Source organism: Centruroides sculpturatus, unplaced genomic scaffold (genome assembly GCF_000671375.1).
Source record: "Centruroides sculpturatus isolate CEXI.00-Female unplaced genomic scaffold, Cexi_2.0 scaffold291, whole genome shotgun sequence".
Classification (NCBI taxonomy): domain Eukaryota; kingdom Metazoa; phylum Arthropoda; class Arachnida; order Scorpiones; family Buthidae; genus Centruroides; species Centruroides sculpturatus.
Genome location: NW_019384514.1, coordinates 661,131 through 680,633, shown reverse-complemented (window position 1 = coordinate 680,633; position 19,503 = coordinate 661,131). Strand labels below are relative to the sequence as shown.

At 27.9% G+C, this 19,503-nt stretch overlaps 1 protein-coding gene across 3 annotated transcripts in view; it reads right to left on the bottom strand.

Moving 5' to 3' along the window:
- Nucleotides 1-2,376: 2,376 nt before the first annotated feature.
- The window catches only part of LOC111622525 (atrial natriuretic peptide receptor 1-like), a 39,695-nt gene continuing 22,568 nt past the window's right edge, over nucleotides 2,377-19,503 (bottom strand). For all 3 annotated transcript variants that reach the window (XM_023364927.1, XM_023364925.1, XM_023364926.1), the window contains 13 exons: nucleotides 18,106-18,186; nucleotides 17,904-18,008; nucleotides 17,758-17,829; nucleotides 15,328-15,490; nucleotides 14,887-15,042; nucleotides 14,633-14,801; nucleotides 14,411-14,563; nucleotides 6,809-6,932; nucleotides 3,975-4,043; nucleotides 3,080-3,254; nucleotides 2,905-3,003; nucleotides 2,741-2,832; nucleotides 2,377-2,652 (listed from right to left, as the gene is read on the bottom strand). In XM_023364927.1, the coding sequence (XP_023220695.1) occupies nucleotides 2,563-2,652; nucleotides 2,741-2,832; nucleotides 2,905-3,003; nucleotides 3,080-3,254; nucleotides 3,975-4,043; nucleotides 6,809-6,932; nucleotides 14,411-14,563; nucleotides 14,633-14,801; nucleotides 14,887-15,042; nucleotides 15,328-15,490; nucleotides 17,758-17,829; nucleotides 17,904-18,008; nucleotides 18,106-18,186 (1,548 nt within the window). In that variant the 3' untranslated portion in view covers nucleotides 2,377-2,562. The remainder of the gene's footprint in view (nucleotides 2,653-2,740; nucleotides 2,833-2,904; nucleotides 3,004-3,079; nucleotides 3,255-3,974; nucleotides 4,044-6,808; nucleotides 6,933-14,410; nucleotides 14,564-14,632; nucleotides 14,802-14,886; nucleotides 15,043-15,327; nucleotides 15,491-17,757; nucleotides 17,830-17,903; nucleotides 18,009-18,105; nucleotides 18,187-19,503) is intronic.

The window sequence follows — 19,503 nt, the reverse complement described above, 5'->3', positions numbered from 1 at the left end:
AACGATATTAGGCCTTCATACCTGTAAGCATTAAATTAGCTGAATTTATGATTTTGATGCTTAAAATATTATAAAAATAATATTCGAGCGTCGGGTTTGACTTTTTACCATGCTCTAATGGACTTTTACAATTTTTGAAGGGGGTGAATCTGGTTTCACGTAATACAGAATAATCTACAAGAGCACAATACAAATATGCACGACTATACAACTGGTCGAAAAGAATTTTTCAATTAGATGAGGAACACGGTAGAACATGATATGGAAATATATCATGAAAAAACACGATAAAAACTATAGGAGCAATAGGAAAACAATAGGAGCAACGAAATCTGTTACAAGAGACGGCTTTGTGTTTTTCGAAGTCAGAAACCACTATTATTATGATCGCCGGTATTTAAAGTTTCTTTAAGAATTATTATATTATTATCGGCAATGTTCAATTGCATAAAACATCTGAAATATGTGTTCTTTTCCAACGCAGTTTGCACAAATTGAAATTTTTATTGACATGTTATTTTTTTATGTGCATATCTTCTTACTACTTTAATGTGGATAGAAAAATAATTGTATAAAGTTCCATAAATATTACAAAAAATTATATCTAATGTTTTTCTTAGATTAATATTACAAATAAAGTATAAAGATATACACCATACATATACTTGTATAAAGTTTCTGTAATATAATTTATAGAAACCCGCGCACGCACAGGCATCTTATATTAATATAATGATATATGTATTTTATAATACTGTATAGGTAACAGTATACAAATGCTACGAATAATATCAAAAAATAAGCAAAATATACAACTAGTTTAGTCTATAAAAATTAAATAACATATTTATAAGCAAATTCACAGTACCATCACTGTCATTAATTTGGTTATAAACCATATTCAAGAGTTTCCATTGTAAGAATGCTGTATTAAAGTACTGAATATGAAAAATCGATTCCGTCTCAGCCGTCAGCCATTTACGGTAGATATCTGTGAATTATCACTGTTTTGATATTATTTTTCAAAGAATTAAAAAGACAAACATTTATTGTTGAAACGTCAATATTTGGCAGGTATATTTATAAACGAATATTTATACTGTATATAATTTTCTTCTGCAAAGAAAACAGTTGTTTTGATTGTAAAAAGAGAATTTATCTTTATGTAAATAACACCTAGAAATGTTTATACAATATTACTTTTTTTATAAAGTAATTTCAAGCGTAAACAATGGTTGTAGAACTTCAGATTATAAGTGCAAAGAACACTTTTTTTTTTATTTTGAAAAAAAGCATTTAATTATTGCTTCCGGGAGAACTTTTTATGAGAAACTGCCCCTATTTATGTTAAACACACCACGTGTTCAGATCGTTATTCAGGCGCGAATTCGCGACTACTTACTAGTGTTCAGTAGTTTTACTTATTTAGTCAATTTTAATTAAGAAAATTGGCTTAAAAGTTGCATGTTGCTAGTAAAAGAACGTTTACATTGTTTGATTGAAGATTTTGATGAAAGAACTTGCAAACAAAGAACACAAAATGTTGACAGAAATATATTAAATATATACAATGGATGAATGATGTATATGGAAGTAAGTATATACAATTTTGTAATTTGGTTGAAAGAACATCAGTAGCGATGACACGCAAAGATACACCTAACAGTAGATGATATATATCGTAAAAATACCTGTATATAGGAAACAGTATGTAAGCATGATGCGATTTTGTGTAGAAACCTTCGGAAAGAATAAACTGCAAAGTCGAGAACTTACTGTATATTGAGAAATAAACTTTACTGTTTTATGTACTTCTTTGTATTTCACATAAGGAGAAGCTACTTCTTATAATTCGCTGTATTAAATTATCCAGTGGGTACTTATTCGCACTGTATTACTTGTCCTTATTTCCTTATTCCTCCCCGTCCTTCTTGTTGGGTTGCACTTTTCAAAAATTATAGACTTATAAATTTTTACTGGCGTCTGTCTGTTTGTCTGTCTTCTCTTAATCTCGCGAACGAAGTTAGATAGATAAAAATCAAGACAAGATATAGAAAGCTTAGGGACAAGAGGCCCTTTATTATATTCTTTTTCTTTCTTCAATTCTATTTAACATGATCAAGTTAGAAGTATTTCGTAAATTGGTAATTGTTTAAAAATCTAATTACTTTTATTGCTCATCTAAACTAAAAAATATGATTTTATTAATCATATTTTTTACATAAATCTATGTTAAAAAAGAAGTAAAAAGATTAGCCTAAACCATAGCAAACCTAAGTGAGGGTTGCTTTGTTTGTATTTGGCGTAAACTAACTTTACACAAATTATTATTACACTAGATTAATTAATTCGAATAGATCAAGCATACAAAGACTGTACAAATGATGCATTTATTTTATGTACAATGAGAACTGTTACACAGCTGTACAATATACACTATTCACACTATTTACGAAACACTATGATTGTTTATAATTTACAAAATATTAGAACTGATTCACGTTTCGACTGCATGGCAGCATTATATTCTATTATACAAAGGTTTTTCAGCATAGAAACAATTCACCAGCCATACTTAGTTTGCGCTCTGTGAAAAAAGTCTTCGGGTTCTCCCTCTCTTAATAACCAATACGTTTCCATCTTTCCTTTACCCTGTTCAAATATATAAATTTCAAGTGATATCAAAGTCTAAACTACAAAATTATGCTTATACAAGCAAGAGACGGTCCAAAAAACTTACTTTAACATCGATCTCTCCTCTTGGAACAACTATAAAACTGCCAAAACGATCTAAAAGATGCTTTGTTGATGAACTAATATGAATTTTCAATGCTAAAAACAATTTTTTATGTAATTAACCTTTATTTTATAAGGTCATTTACAAGTAGAATTAATAAAACTTACGTTCTCCAGTCGATTCCATTCTTGAGGCTGTATTGACAGTATCACCAAAAAGACAGTATCTTGGCATTTTCTGTCCAACTACTCCCGCACAACAAGATCCTATAATTTATAAGAATTTTATTCAATTTATGAAACTTTTATGAAATTATTAAAAATTATTTGCATTCTATCATACCTGTATGGATACCGATTCGGAGCATTAATTTTTCTTCTGGTCTGTGTCGAATATGAAAATTTTCCATGGCATGGAGAAGAGTTAATGCAAGACGTGAGATTTCATAAGCATGGTTGATTCCATTTCTATCTGGAAGGCCTGAAACCACCATATACGCATCACCTATCGTTTCCACCTAAAATATAAAACCATACTTTGTTATTATTGAAGTACAAAGGGGTCTTTGTAAAAAGTAAAAATTGTAAGTGATCGTAATTAAAGTACTATATCCCTATTCAACGCTGTTCAAAAAAATATTTAGCATTGCAAATGCGACCAAATCAAGTTTGGTGACATTTCAGTATACGCTGAAGGCATTTCCATAAAAAGGAAATTAGTATCAAAATTCGCCATTTTGGTGCTGCAAACAAGCATTTTATTTGTACAAGACTCATGCTGTACAGGGAATACTGCTCAAGTTGGTCCTCTTTCTAAAGATGTAAAACTTGATGGCGATGGATTTTGAGTTCAATTAACTTGCTGTGATGCTTCTCAACTATAATGTAATAGTCTTTAAAGCTTTCAAATTCGCAAATGTCCTCGAAAAAGCACACTATTTTAAGTGTCTCTACAAATGAAACTATTTCTTTTTGTTGCTTGCAATGCCAGAAAGTGTTATAGTGGTGAGTTTTGGTACTAAATTTTTTAATGACAATTTCTTCCTTATATCCTGAAATGCCATCATACCAGATTTGATTGTATTTGGACTGCTAAATATCTCTCCGAACATCATTGAACACATATTTTTTAATCACAATCACACGTACAATTAAACCTCAATTTAATGCCATTATTTCTTCACATCTGAAATTAGCGCAAAGTCGAGTATGGCCGAAAAATTTAAAAACTGACTTACCTTATAAACATCAAAATCACTAACAATGGAATCGAAACAAGTATATAGATCATTTAAGAAATCCACTACCTATAAAATACAATAAAAATATCTTTAATTTCTAAAGATAATATTCCATAAATAATAAATTATAAATAAAATATTAAGTGAAGAATCTCCTTTAAAGCGATATTTAGTTTAATTATTGAATTTTAAACATAAAAATTCAATAATGTCATTAAATTCTAAAATATAAAAGTTCTTATTCGAACAATGCTTGAAGCATTAAGTTCTATTAATAAAACTCCAACATTTTGTATTATTTGATATTTTAATTTACAGTACATGACACAACCCGTAATTGTTAAATATAATCTCTATTATATACAGTACATTTTATATTTTAAAACAATCTTATATGTCTTCTATTAATAAATGTACGTGGAATATTATTTATTGTTTAATATTTACAAGTTGACATAAATAAATAAAACAAGTGTGTACAAACACACAGTTCTAAATGAATTTTTTAACGTTTTCTCACTGAAAATTGGATTATTTGCTTGTTCAAATCAACAAGCGAGCTCTCTGTATATTATCTTTGTTGTAATTAACAGTGAAACTTTGTTTTCTTGAATTCTCTTTATGAATGTGTCTCTTTAATCTTTAATCCGGTAAACTATCAATAAAACTGTATTGATAGTCTACCGAACTTAATTTGTCAGATTAAAGAGACACATTCATAACGAAATAACAGCTACCATAAGTGATATATTGAATTCTCTTCTATCTTCATATGAATCATATCGATGTAATGGTTAGTGAAACATTTAGAATTATGGTGCCCCTAGATCCATAATATGTAGGAGTCTCCCCAAATTAATAGTGCAATAATTGTAATTTTTACATGTTTTTGAACAACGAAAGGGAGCGAAAGGCATTGCTACTGAAAACACGTCATTACTACTACCACTTTAAAGTTATGAAATGTTACACACACTTCGACTTCTATGAACGAATTTACTCGTGCCAACAAAAAGTTTTACTTCAAAAACTATGTTGCAATGAAATTGTATATATGAATATACACAAAATACTCGTTTTTACGATCTAATTCATTCTCGTAAAGCAATTAAACATGCAGCTCAAAGAAAAGAGCTGTTGACTTATTAATAACAGTGCATTATTTTTAAGCTTTTTAGAAACAAAAATTCAAATTATGTTTCCAATTTATTCAGAACGTAATGTTAACGTCTCAGCAGAAACTCTATACTTTAGTGTATGCTTCACTCCGCTTAAGGAAACTTAGTTTGGTAACCGTCGACCTTTTCTCAAGTTCGGAGAGTAAAATGAACTAAACAATATCGATTATCTCTTCCGCTTACCTGCCAGAAATCATATTATTAAGCTTCAAACTATAAGCAAATTTATCTGACTTTTGTATATCTAATATCAGTCTTTTTTAGATTATATTTTCAGGAAGTTTCAGGTTAACAATCTTCTATCTACAAACCATAGGGATGACGTTAACGACAATCTATTGTATTTACTTTATGGATCTTAAAATAAGATGTTTGATTATTTTAGTTGTTCTGTTCATGTTGGAAGTTGTTCTAGGGACAGGGCCGGACCTAAACATGTTGTGGCCCTACGTTGTAACGTATAACAGGCCCTTTTCCTGCGCGATATAATGAGATGTAAAAGTATGAGGCCTAAGCTAGAGATTCATAACGCGAGGTCCTAAGCTTCAGCCTATTTATTATATGCAAACCCAGCCCGCTCTACGGATCAAGCTAATTGAAAAAAAAGCAAATTAAAATAAGTTTCGATTAGTTGGGAAAAATATAGTCTATGTATAAATAATAGAAAACATAATTATTAGCGGAGAAAAATGATTTTAATTCTTAAACAGTCGATCACCCTATAACACTGTTGATTTTTCCGTTTTATATGAATTCCAAATCTAAGTGACTCGTACAGCACGGAATTCATATGAAACGGAAAAATCAACAGTGTTATAGGGGGGTCGACTGTATTTTAATAATCAAAATTTATGTACTGTTCCAGGAATATTATAAATAATAAATTTATTACAAATCCATTCGTTATTTCATAAAATAATCTCGTAAGAAGACATTTTCATAGCTTTATCTATAATTATATTTAATGCATTAAAGTAATGGAGGAGTTATGGATCCAGAAATTGTACATGGAACCTCTAGAAGCCAATAGTTAGTTGAAAAGATCTTTAAAGTTGCGGAAACATTTTTTAATATTATTGAAGAATAATAGAAAAATTTCATGAAATATCTCGAGAACATTAAAATGTATTATATGATTATCAAGTGTTTTAGAAAATAAAAGTATTTTAACTTAAATTATAATTTCACTATTAATTTATCTCTATATTTGCATGTAAGATACATAAAATTGAATATTTATATATTTTTTTCTTTCCAAATTGTTTCTTGTTTATAAAAAAAGAAATAAAAATGCCCAAATTAATTTGGAGACCTCTCAGTAGTTGAGTTCTAAGCAACCACTTAACAGTGGCATAACTATGACCAGTTTTGGGGTGATCCGAATTACAGCGTACAAACCTACATTCTCCCTTGTACCACTGTGGATATAGGCATTAATGCTGTGGATGAAGAGTAAACTCTCGGATATTGTATTATATAACTGCGCTTTTCTTGTAATTATTGAATTATTTTCTTAATTTATTTATTTGAAAAGGTAAGGAGGCTGTTCCCCTTACTAATTGGCAGCGGTGTAACTCCCTTGTTACAACGCTGCTTGTTAATATGCCTAATTTACATTTATAACACACACACAAAAAAAGAAAAATATTATACCTGCATTGGTGTACTAACTGAGCACATTGATGTAAATCCAACAATATCACTGAAGTAAATGGTAACGCTATCAAACATCTCTGGTTCTACGGCTTTTCCTTGTTTCAATTGCTCTGCTACAGACCTAATAATAAAGATTGTAATTAATTATTATTAATAAGTTAATGAAATGTGTAAAATAAAATTTACTTTAAAACATGGTTATAGCTTAGTATTTTCTTACATACCAGGTTTTTATTGAATTTTTTAAATTTAAAAATAACGCAATAAATAAATTTATATACATAAACTTTGATTTGTTAATATTTATTACTATTATTATAATGATAATTTCTAGAATATATGTTATACATTTAAATTGATGGCCGGATAATCGAGGCGGTTAAGGCGTCAGTCTACAGTTTTGATGAATCCGGGAGAGCAATCTCAAGAATTTTACATGGCGTTCTGTCCTGTATACGTCAGGCCACAACATTCATATCCGGCCATCCTATTGTTGGTCTAACGGAAAAAATTGGCCTAGTGTGGGCCACTTTTTAAATATAAGGTACCGAGCATTTTTGAACCATTTTTCATACCCTTTTTCCCTGTTGTATGCAACGATGTTCTTTTGGAAAATCCCCTACTCTCTTTAATTACGTGTACATTTTATGGAAATTATTGTATAATTTATATGCACAGTTATGATTCTTTCCAATCTTTCATAAGCTTATATTTTGGTTTATTTAAACTAAGAATAAANATAAATTATAAAAAAAAAAATTAAAATGTTTTAACAAAATATAAATACTATATGATGTATAATTATGTTAATATTTAAGTTAATACAATCAAACCTCTGAACAACGGCTACTGACGGAACATAAAAACAGTCGTTATTTGGAGGTTTCCGTTGTTCAGAGGTTATTTTGTATACATTTTTGTATAAACCACAAGTTTCTGAAAAAAGTGGCCGCTGTATAGCGGTGGCCGTTGTTAGGAAGAGGAAGTTCGAGTGTACTTTCGTTGTTTGTACGCGTATATTTTCAAATTATGCAATGCTAATATCTAAAGAACTAATATTTTAATAATTTATTTTCTATTAATTTTTAAAATATACGCATTAAAATGTTATTTTATTATAGGCACAAAAGTATCAATAATAATACTTTAGTACTTTGATTTTGATGTTAAAAATATCTTTAAATATACAAAAAATCGTTTAATTTAAATTATAATTTAAATTCCGAATTTTTGTTTATAAGTAATAATTTAAACCGCCATCGTAGAGTCTGTTCTTTTCCTGTATAGTTTATACATGAATATAGATGTATTCCTTCAGATGCATGACAGCTGACTGATACGTAATAATTACACAGAGTTTTCCTAGAATTGTCAAGAATTTTTAGTTCAGGGAAGATTATAGTCGAATAAAAATATTCAATTTTTTGTTCTCAGAATTAAATACATTTTAAAAAAATACAAAATGTAGCATAACAATGAAGAGTTTATAGCACCTTCAGTGACAGATTGTGAGTTAAAAATTGCTTCAAAATGTCAATAACCATTCATTTTTATTTATAAAAATGAATAAATTATTAAATCAATATATTTTCTTTAATATTTTTTTTAATATTAAAATATTAGTTATATAAAGAGTTTACGAATTCATGTTGAAAATGTATTAATAAATCATTAAATTAAAGTGCATGTATGCAATTTAAGGGGAATCGCAAAAATATACAGTTTTACACGATGGGGGAGGAAGGAGTCTATGAATTATCTACGCGGAATTTTTTTAGTTGTATCAGTGGCATATGAATTTATTTTATAAGCTTATTACTAGGCATGTCAATGAGTTATCAGGTTAAAAAATATTTCCAGAACTTTTTAAAGTGATTTATTCAATGTCAGGGGGTTTGTGAACTATTGTACACGTAATTAAGGGGATAAACGATTTGTCAAAAGTACTTTTGACAAATCGTTTATCCCCTTAATTACATCATTACGAAAATTGAGAATGGGTTAAAAGTGGTTCAAAAACTGTACACGTAATTAATAGACTGCCTTAAATTTGAGTAATAACATGTATTCATACTTTAATATTCAAGACTTTAATATAATTTGGTTAATTTAATTTTTGGAATTAAATATATTTTATTTCATAAATAATAATCAGATGAATCTTATAGTTTATCATTAATTAGAGCTATGTAATAATATAATAATTCAGTTATATAATAAAAGGGATAATAAATAATAATTATTATCTTTATTTATGTAACTCTATACCGGCTGGAAGAACCACATACTGTATGCATCATCGGCAAAGATTTTTTTTTTAATGGGAAGGTCACATATTTTAGATGTAACTCGTAAGATTTCATGATATATTGCAAATTGCGCAAGTGTGCAAATTTATTATACAATATGAAAATCGTCATAGATAGATTGATGTCTTTATTGAGAAAGAGAACAGAAAACAAGTTTAATTTTCTTGTCATAATTTTATCATTTTATATTTTATCAGGCCTCAAACTTCTGTTTTGTCATTCAACTTATTAAGATATGAACGAAAATTTGATACGTCGTCTACTCTTTCTTATTTGCGAACCATAAAACACCTAGTTGTATAATACAGTATTAACATTTTTGAAACACCTTGGTTGAAGAACTGTGTGGGTTATCAACGATGATTACTTTTTCTATACACTTTAGTACAGAAGGCAACAGTTAGTCTTTGCTTTCCAAGTTCTGTCTGCAATTGTTTACAAAACAATTACAGACAGAACTTTAACAACGAAAGGTTTAGTCCGTGTTTCTGTATTGTGTTCAGCATTTTCATCAATAATAATCGAAACTCTTGATTTTTACTCATCAATAACATCATCGTTTACTTTTGATTTTCGTCATAAACTGCTCAAAACATAATATTGTGACGCAAATGAAACTTGTCAAGTCATCCACTTCTTGCATGAAAATTCGAAACATCAAGTTCTTTGGCAAACTATGAAACTATTTTCTTGCGGGCCATTCGCCCTACTGCGATTGAATTATTCCAGAATTGCTCTGTGAATCTATTCCTTCTTATGGATTCCCCTAAGATACGGTGACAAGATTTGCATTGGAAAAATCGACTTAAGAATATACTGTAAGAAAGGAAGCATTTTGTATAATGAATGCTTGTGTTATAGTTATACTTTTTAAATTATAGAAAAAAGTATGCATGAAGAAGATTTTTAGAGTAAATATAAAGTAGACTTTTTAGCTGAAAAGAAGTTTTTGAAAGGTTTTTTTTTTTTATCTGAGGAGACGGTAAAAAATTAAAAATGAAATTTCCAACTTTTCAGTGTTGTTTATATATTAGATAGTTTATCAAACACTGTTGTTATTTATTCCTTTATCTAAATAAAACTAAGTATTAGAAATAAATATCTATAAGCCATCTTTATATTTATTCCTAAAGAAGTAAGAATAAAAATATGATAATCTTAGAAAAAATTATCATTTATTGAAAGAAAAAACATTTAATGTTACTAAAATATCAGGGAAAATAGCAGTAATCGGGTCAGTGTACTATTTTCCACTTTGTCATTCTGCTATCGAACGAGAACAAATTTTTTTTAATCATAAAATTATATGAGGTCATCATTTTTACAGTAGAGAAATCATTACTAAGATCATTTAATGTTATACACAATCATAAATATTTTATTTAAAAAACTGAACGAAAGTTTTCATATTATATATGAATGCTTTTATTTACAACTTTTCTTTGAATTTTTTACAATATAAGATAATATAATTTACAATATTCATAAATTTAGCTAGATTTAATATAAAACAATTTTCTGTGATGATAATATTAATTATATAACAGCAATTACTATAAAATTAGGACGATTAAACTGATTATTCCGTTGAATAATTCAATAAAATCTAGTTAATAATTATAATGTTTATATTAAAAATTAAATTAATCAACATTAATTTAGCTGAATTTATTCCAAAAAACCAAGCACCTGTGATTTTCTTACTCCGTATTTTAATAGGAATATGCTATATATGAACTATTACTACTACTACTATTATTATTTAATATTAAAATCATAAATAATTAAGATATTTATCATTAGGCATAGAATATGGGTCAGCAGTGGACTAGGGCTAAGAATCTCTCAAAATTTAGCAAAAGTGGAAAATGTATTAACAATTACATGATACTGATATAAATTAAAGTTTATTTTCACAAATAACGAAATTTTATTTTAATTTATTTTAAAATTAATTATAACTTTCTCATGAGATGGGATGAGACTTTGACTAAGCTAGCAGTGTAATCAGATCAGGGAGAGGCTCATTAAGTCCAGTCTCTTTACTTTTAAGTATAAGAAAAGTACTCTAGAATATGTTTAATATGTCAAACACACCTATACAAATATTCCTATATGTGTATATACATTGCAAGGTCCATATAAAAGTTAGTCTATAAGTCTGTATACAATATTTAAAAACTTACTTTTCATTCACAGGGATAAATGTGAGTTTGCACGTTCTGATTCGAATCCCCTTAAAATCAGTTTCAGTTGTTCTTTAAAAATTAGTATTTTCTACTGTATATTAATATATTAATTTTAAGAATTTATGAATTATTACTTTTATTTTTATCTTAAAAAATTTACCGAATCGACAAATTTATTAAAATAAATTTTTGAATTTTATTTAAAATACCTCAAATTTATATTTTTATTTTAAATATATCATATAATAAATTTCATGTAACTTATAATACAAAATAATAAAATAGAATAATAAATTAAAATAACGATATTAGGCCTTCATACCTGTAAGCATTAAATTAGCTGAATTTATGATTTTGATGCTTAAAATATTATAAAAATAATATTCGAGCGTCGGGTTTGACTTTTTACCATGCTCTAATGGACTTTTACAATTTTTGAAGGGGGTGAATCTGGTTTCACGTAATACAGAATAATCTACAAGAGCACAATACAAATATGCACGACTATACAACTGGTCGAAAAGAATTTTTCAATTAGATGAGGAACACGGTAGAACATGATATGGAAATATATCATGAAAAAACACGATAAAAACTATAGGAGCAATAGGAAAACAATAGGAGCAACGAAATCTGTTACAAGAGACGGCTTTGTGTTTTTCGAAGTCAGAAACCACTATTATTATGATCGCCGGTATTTAAAGTTTCTTTAAGAATTATTATATTATTATCGGCAATGTTCAATTGCATAAAACATCTGAAATATGTGTTCTTTTCCAANATTAATTATTATTATAACATATTATAAATTCACTTTCATTCCTATTTTTCTCTCATTCGGTGCTGGAAATTAGCACTCATGAATGATTAGTGTATTTACAAATTACCACCTTTCATCATCTTCGTAGCGTCATTCTGGCACCATGTAAAGCTGGAACTTGGAAAACTAACTTTTATATTTATTTATTAGAATATAATTGCCTATATGAAAATAAATGTAACCTAGACGCTTTTCTTCCCTTAATGGGAAAAACAAATCGTATTATTGAGGAATTTTAATGCTTAATTCATATTTTTAACTATTATAAAATGGCAAAAGCTTAATTTTCAGGGTAGAGATGGGTTTTATAAAAAATTGTAAATTCTAATAACAAGTAAAATCGTCATTACGTCTGACCCTACTGGAGATACACACGATTCCGTTTATCTCCCCACCTCCTCGACTTTTAACCACCGAAATTTAATAGCATCAATCTTCCTAATACACAAACCTCTCTGGAAAATTTCAGAAATTTTCGATAGAAAGCACAGAAGTTATTAAGCTTCAAACAGAGTGAAAAAATCGTGCCGCCCACACTAACATCAATAGACACAGAAAAAAACCCGAAATATTTTGCATTTCTCGACATTTCAAGGTGTATCGTACTGCAGAAAAGATAACACATGTATGCGAAGATGCGTGCTTCATTAATTGACTGTTCTAGAAAAATTTCTACCAAGTATTTAAGAATGTAGAAATGTCTAGAATATATCCTTAAGCAGCCGAAAGTACAGCTTATCGTGAAAGTAATCTTCGTTAAATGACAATTGAACCAATATAATTATATAACCATAATTCAGGAAAGAACATGAGAAAAATCTTATAAACAATGCAATTCGGATTTAGATAAATTGATCATAATTTTTTGATGCCGAAACGGGCAGGGAGCCACAAGTGATAAATACGGGCCCTCTCTTATTAAAGTTTCATCAAGAAATATAGATGAGCATTATTACAAATTTATCAATGCAATAATAGGGATATTCACTTTGTGTCACAAAAAACTACATACACTTTTACTGAACGATTTTATTTTCGAAAATTTAATAATGAAAAAAATGTATTACATATTAAGTATTTTATTACAGTATGATATCAAATTTAAATTAATAGATTGATGTCGAATGTTTTCCAGCGTCAAATCTTACATATTTTTCAGATGAACTTATGGTTTTTAATAAATTTTAGTCACTCGTAACTTTTATCATAAAACTGATCGCGTTGTAAATCGCAATTTTTTTTAATAACTAAATTATTATTGCTTTATGGCTTAAATATTGAATTTCGATTCCACTTTTGACCATAGGAAAATCCACAAGTGAAAATATTCTTTCTGTACAAACTGCAATTCCTGGCTAAAGAGGAACTAATTCTATCAAATTATTAAAGATCTTTTTCATGAATTTCATTAAATATTTTGACCCATTTGTCAGAGCTGCCGGATGTCCTAGGCGTTTAAGGTGTCACCCTATCGCTCTGGGGACCCGTGTGATAAAAATTCTCAGGAATTTTCCGGAGTACTCTGTCCTGGATAAGTCGGGCCCCGTTCATCACCGCCTAGTCGCCCCACTGTGGCCATGCTACGTAATGTGTCTGAAAAAATACTCTCTTAGTGCCCATAGGGCGGAAAACCCCATCTGTTGTTTATCGTCAGCACACACTAGTGAGGCGGAGTAATAGAATATATTTTTGTGGCATACATTTGATTCTTCGATTTCATTAGAAGACAAAGTGGTTTTCGAAGTATATCTCAACATTATTACTGATTAAGGATATTCAATGATGCTACTAAGGAAAATGGATACTTTCAGAACGATAATTTATCCAGGTAATCAACACAAATGCATCAAAAAATAATTTGAAGAACATGAAAATGCCGAGCATATTTGTAAACAAGCCAATCTCTAGATCTAAAATTTTACGTAGACCTATGAGATAAATGGAAAGCCATGATCTTCAGAATAAAATCTGCATAAGTCCTCAGAATTAAAGATAATATAACTGCTGAAATGGGCAATATTCCTCGCAACATTTATGAATACCACATAACATAATAGCAATATTTGAAGCCATAATGGTGCAGCCTACTATTAGCTCGTGATCTTAATAAAGCGACTATTCAAAGTAAAATAGTAAACTAAGTAATGTACAATTAAGGCTAAATAAATTAAAATATATTAGAATTGAATCAAAATGATTAACTTTTCACTGTTTTAATACTAATTTTTTCGAGAATGAATCGATCTACTTTTTAATTTTAATCAATTAATTATTTATTTACTTTGGAAGAACTTGATATAACAATTCTTCTGATTTTCTCTTTTCTTCCAGGAATGCAGCAGTCCTTTGTTCCACTAAATGTTCTAAATTTCCAGCATATTGTTCCATGCGAGATAATAAATTATCCATTATATTAACTTCTCCGTTCTGACCTCTAGAAAAGAATTTATTAAAATTTCATAGCTCTTTTTCTATGGGGAAAAATGTGTAATATATAACTTACCTATTAATAATTCTCATATCTTGTTTAATTTGCCCAAAGTCTGGTCTATTATCTGGATCGTCAGCCCAACAGTTTTGCATTAAATCTTGAAGTTCTTTAATACATGTACCTTTGCTGATAATCGGACGAAAAGGGGGATCATCAGAACTTCTGACAAGAGCGATGATATCTACGTAGATATAAAATTACATGTACAATATATCATTTGACTTCTACAAAAAGATATAAAAGAAGATTTTTATAATATTTCTCACCTGAAATATCCATATTTTCGATATGAGGATAGAAAGGTTCTTCTCTGAGTACAATTTCTTGTAATATTATTCCGAAACTATAAACATCGCCTTTTTGTGTGCCTTCCGGAGGACAATGATTTAGACGAAGAAGTTCTGGAGCCTTCCATAAATATTCTAAAAAATTTAAGTATTTAAATCATTTAAAAATTCTAAATTTATGAAAGTAAAAATTACATTACACCCTCACTTTACTACTATTTGCGAGTGGCATAAATTTTCTATTATAATTATAGGAAATATATTATTTATCAGTGATTAATCATTAGATAATTGACTACCATATAGTTTATTTTCAATAACGTAATATCAATTTGTGACATTGAGCCCGAGGGAATAAATTTCGATTTACGATGATTCTCTTAACGTCTTTAGGAATCAAAAAGAAATAAAATATCTTACTTTTTTGATCGCCAATTTCAATAGCAATGTATGTTTCATCATGTCGAAAAGAAGGTAATCCAAAATCTGTGAGTTTTAGAACAAAATGACTATCTACAAGGCAATTAGACGAACGAAGACGACCATGAGAACCAATTTCGCCTCCGTGAAGATAACACATACCCTATAAAAAATTCTATTTTTAATTATAGAATTATTTGTAGTTTATTTATTCATATTTTATATATAATTATAAGTTTAAATTAACACATATATACAAATTACTAGTGGCTTTACTAGTAAGACACTGTAATTTTAATACTGTAATTCAATAAAATCACTTTTATTACTGCTTCAAAATATATTAAAAATCAATATTTTATATTATTTTTTAAAAATTCTATTATAATAAATCTTTAAAAAATATTTTTATTCGTCTATAAAATATGTTTAAGTGTAGTTTGGTTTATTTGTTTATGACAACGCGCCATGTGGGCGACCTGCCGAGGGGATGCCATCCTGTAGGTATTCTATGGAAAACTGGTCCCTATTTAGGTTTCACTAACATGAAGAAAACTCGGAAAACTCCACGTGACCAACTCATTGTGAGGGTCGAACCCACAATCAGTAAAACCACTGAACACTGGTAGTTAGTTGGTCACGCGTTCCGTAGTTTTTGTCCGCTGGTGGACATAAATATGTTTAATAAATATGTTTAATTGGATAATTTTAATTATCCAAAATTTGCTTTTGATAATATAATTATTATTAAATATCGCTCAGAAATTTTAAAATAATTTATTTAATTACTTAAATATCTTTCAGCAATTATTTTTAAATTATTATTTAACTTATTTTACAACTTATAAATATCAGATTACTAGCATTTCAATGATTATATAACTGAAAATAGAATGAATGATTAATCATTAAATAATTGATTATATAAAAATTGATAAAGAATATTGCCTTCAAATTGTGTAGATAAATGCTTCTTAGTTCAAAAAGAACATTTAAGTAAACGAATTTAATGTATATTATATAATATCTTAATAAATATTTTTATAATGTCGAATAAAGAATATTTTTCAACAGACTCACACGATATTAGTAGATGTAATTTTAAAAATTTTCTTCAAAATCCTTTCATTGTCAATGTCCTAGTAGAACTGCAAAAGAAACAAACTTAACACATTGAAAGAAAAAAATAAAAATAAATAAATGATGAATAATTTATTAAAATTTCTAGTGATATTTTTAATTAATTTATTTCTTAAATTTATATTTTTAAATAATATTTGTACATTAATCATATATAACCACACAAATTTACAGCATATAATTTAAATTTATAATATAAAAAGTCATGCATAAATGTAAAACTTCTCGTTACAAATATAAATTTAATAATTAAAATTTATTGGATTAATTTAACTACTGGAATTTAAGTTTATTCAGCAAAGTTTGTTAAAAGATAATAATAGAAAAGATGGTATAAGAGTTCTTAAAATAGAAAATGTGTGACAAGTGAATGTAAAATTAGAAAATGAACATTTTATCTAAGCAAAACAGTACAAGTTATATAAAAATAATTAACTTTTATATAAAAAATAATTAAAATTATTCTCTATTATTTTATATCGATTAAATTACTTTCGTAATTAACTTTAAATTGTACTTTCAAAAATATGTCACGTTAATGCTAAAAAAAATAATAAATTTTTAACTATAAAACTACAATTTTGATAATTTATACTCATTACAAAATTTATTTAACCAAAAATACAATTAAACATTTTATAATAATTACTAAAACATATAAAATTGCATTAAAACATAATATAAATTAATCATCTATTAAATTATATTCTTGTACAACATGTTTACCTGATATTTATAATCCAAATTTGGTGTATAAATTAAATAAATTATAAAGTTAAAGCAGTATGAAAATAATAATTATTAAATTATTTTTATTATACATTCGAACCTTCAATAATGGCCACCTCTAATTAGCGGCCATTTTTTCAGGAACGTTGAAGAAAACTGCATTAAAAAACATCCAAACACCGACCACTTTTTATGTTCTCATCATAGGCCGTTATTTACAGGTTTGACTGTATTATATAATAAAATTTATAAGAGAAATTTAATTAATTTGAAATATAGACTAATTATTTTTATATATAATGGCTGTTATAATGTTCTTTTTGAACTAATTATACAATTAATAAATATGGTTATTAGAATTTAATATAATTTTTTATTAAATCTATACTTAATAATTTTTTTTACTAATAAAAACTATAAAATTTTTATTATATTTAATTATTTAAACTATAAATTACAGAAATGTATTTAAAAATACTGTTAAATTGAAGCAGTGGTAAAAGTGATATGTCATAAAAATCAATCAATAGTATAACAGAGGGGTGATTAATTAGACTTTACCTTTACAATGTCATTAATAAGAGAGTAACGAAACATCCAATCTAGATCAAGCGATTCATTATATAGTACATCCTACAATAAAATAATTTTATTAAAAATGATATTTAATTCATAGATAATTTAAAATTCCTGTATGTTAAATTTACCTGTAAGCTACCTTTTGGACAATATTCTGTAAGGATGGCCATGTTAGGTGGGTCAACACACGCACCAATAAAGCGAGCAATATTCTGATGTTGAGCTTCGCGCATCTTAATTAAATTTATTTATTTTTATTAATATGTAATATAAATAAATAAAGTGAAAAATTATATAAATTTACATTAAAATTATTATAAAATAACTCACTATTTTTAATTCCATCAATACACAACGTGTAAGTTCCATTCTTTTCTGTCTGGATGAACGTTTAACGGCTACTGTGTTGCCCTAAAATATAGTTTAATAATAATATCTTAAATAAATTATATTATAAAAAGTTTGTTAAAATTATATAATATAAATTTTTTCAACTCTTTATGTCGTTAAAAATACTGACTTAAAATTAAAGTAATTCTTATGTAGAAGAAATGGGGAAAAATTAATAAACTATATAAAATATACTAAATAATTTATCACTAATTACTATTAAATTTTAAATAATATTTAAATTAATACACGAATGTAAAATATGAAAATAATTATAAATACTATAAAGAAACTGAATTCGCGGTATTATGATGTAAGGCTGCTCCATAAGTCAGGAATCATGTTGATCTTTATTTATTCTGTTACAGATAAAGCATGACACTTAATAACAAAGAATGGATTCAAGCTATTTTGATGGTGTAGACCAGTATTTCTCGATGTTTGTCGTGTCGCGGACTCCTAAAACTCTCTACACCACGATGGACCGCGGACCATCAGCTGAGAAACGCTGGTGCAGGTACAGGTTTTAACAGGCTGCATCCAGACTGTCCATCAATCACACACAGCAGTCTGGATGCAGCATGTTAAACTCTTCAGCAATTTCACGTTGACTTCGGAACCACACCATGAAAATAATTTAAATTCATTCCTCCTTACCTAGCGTCATGATTTACCTATAAAAGAATAAAGAAAAATCAACATAACTCCTGCAACGGGATACTTATGTATATTCTGTTCCTTTCTACTCTATTTAGAATAAAATTTTATCGATTATTTCCACAAGAATTTGTACGTAAACACAAGTTAACTTAATCTATAAATTAACATCCCTATTTGGAATCTGACTCTCATTTGATTTAGGCCCTAATTATCTTCAAATCACTATTTTCGATTGTCTTAAATCATTGATTTGGTAAATTCAAGATAACATTAATATGAAAAAAGTAAATTCTAAATTAATAAAATTCATTTTTACTTTCTCGGCTCGGTTATATATAACAGAGGGAAAGTATGGCAATCGGTCAAAAATTACTCCCAAATTTTTACATCTTTTGACTTAGAGAACCTTGAAACGTCAAGAAATGCAAAAAAAATTCGGGGTTTTTCTGTATGTATGGATGTTAGTGTGTTGGAGGGAGCATAATTTTGTTTACCCAGTTTGAAGCTTAACTTCAGTGCTTTTTGTCGGAAGTTCTGAAATTTTGCAGGGAGGTTTATATATTAGGGAAATTTATGCTGCTTAGGGGAATTTATGCTGCTAGGTTTATATATTAGGGGAATTTATGCTGAATTAGGGGAAATTATGGTGCTTAAAGGTCAAGGGAGTGAGGAGATAGA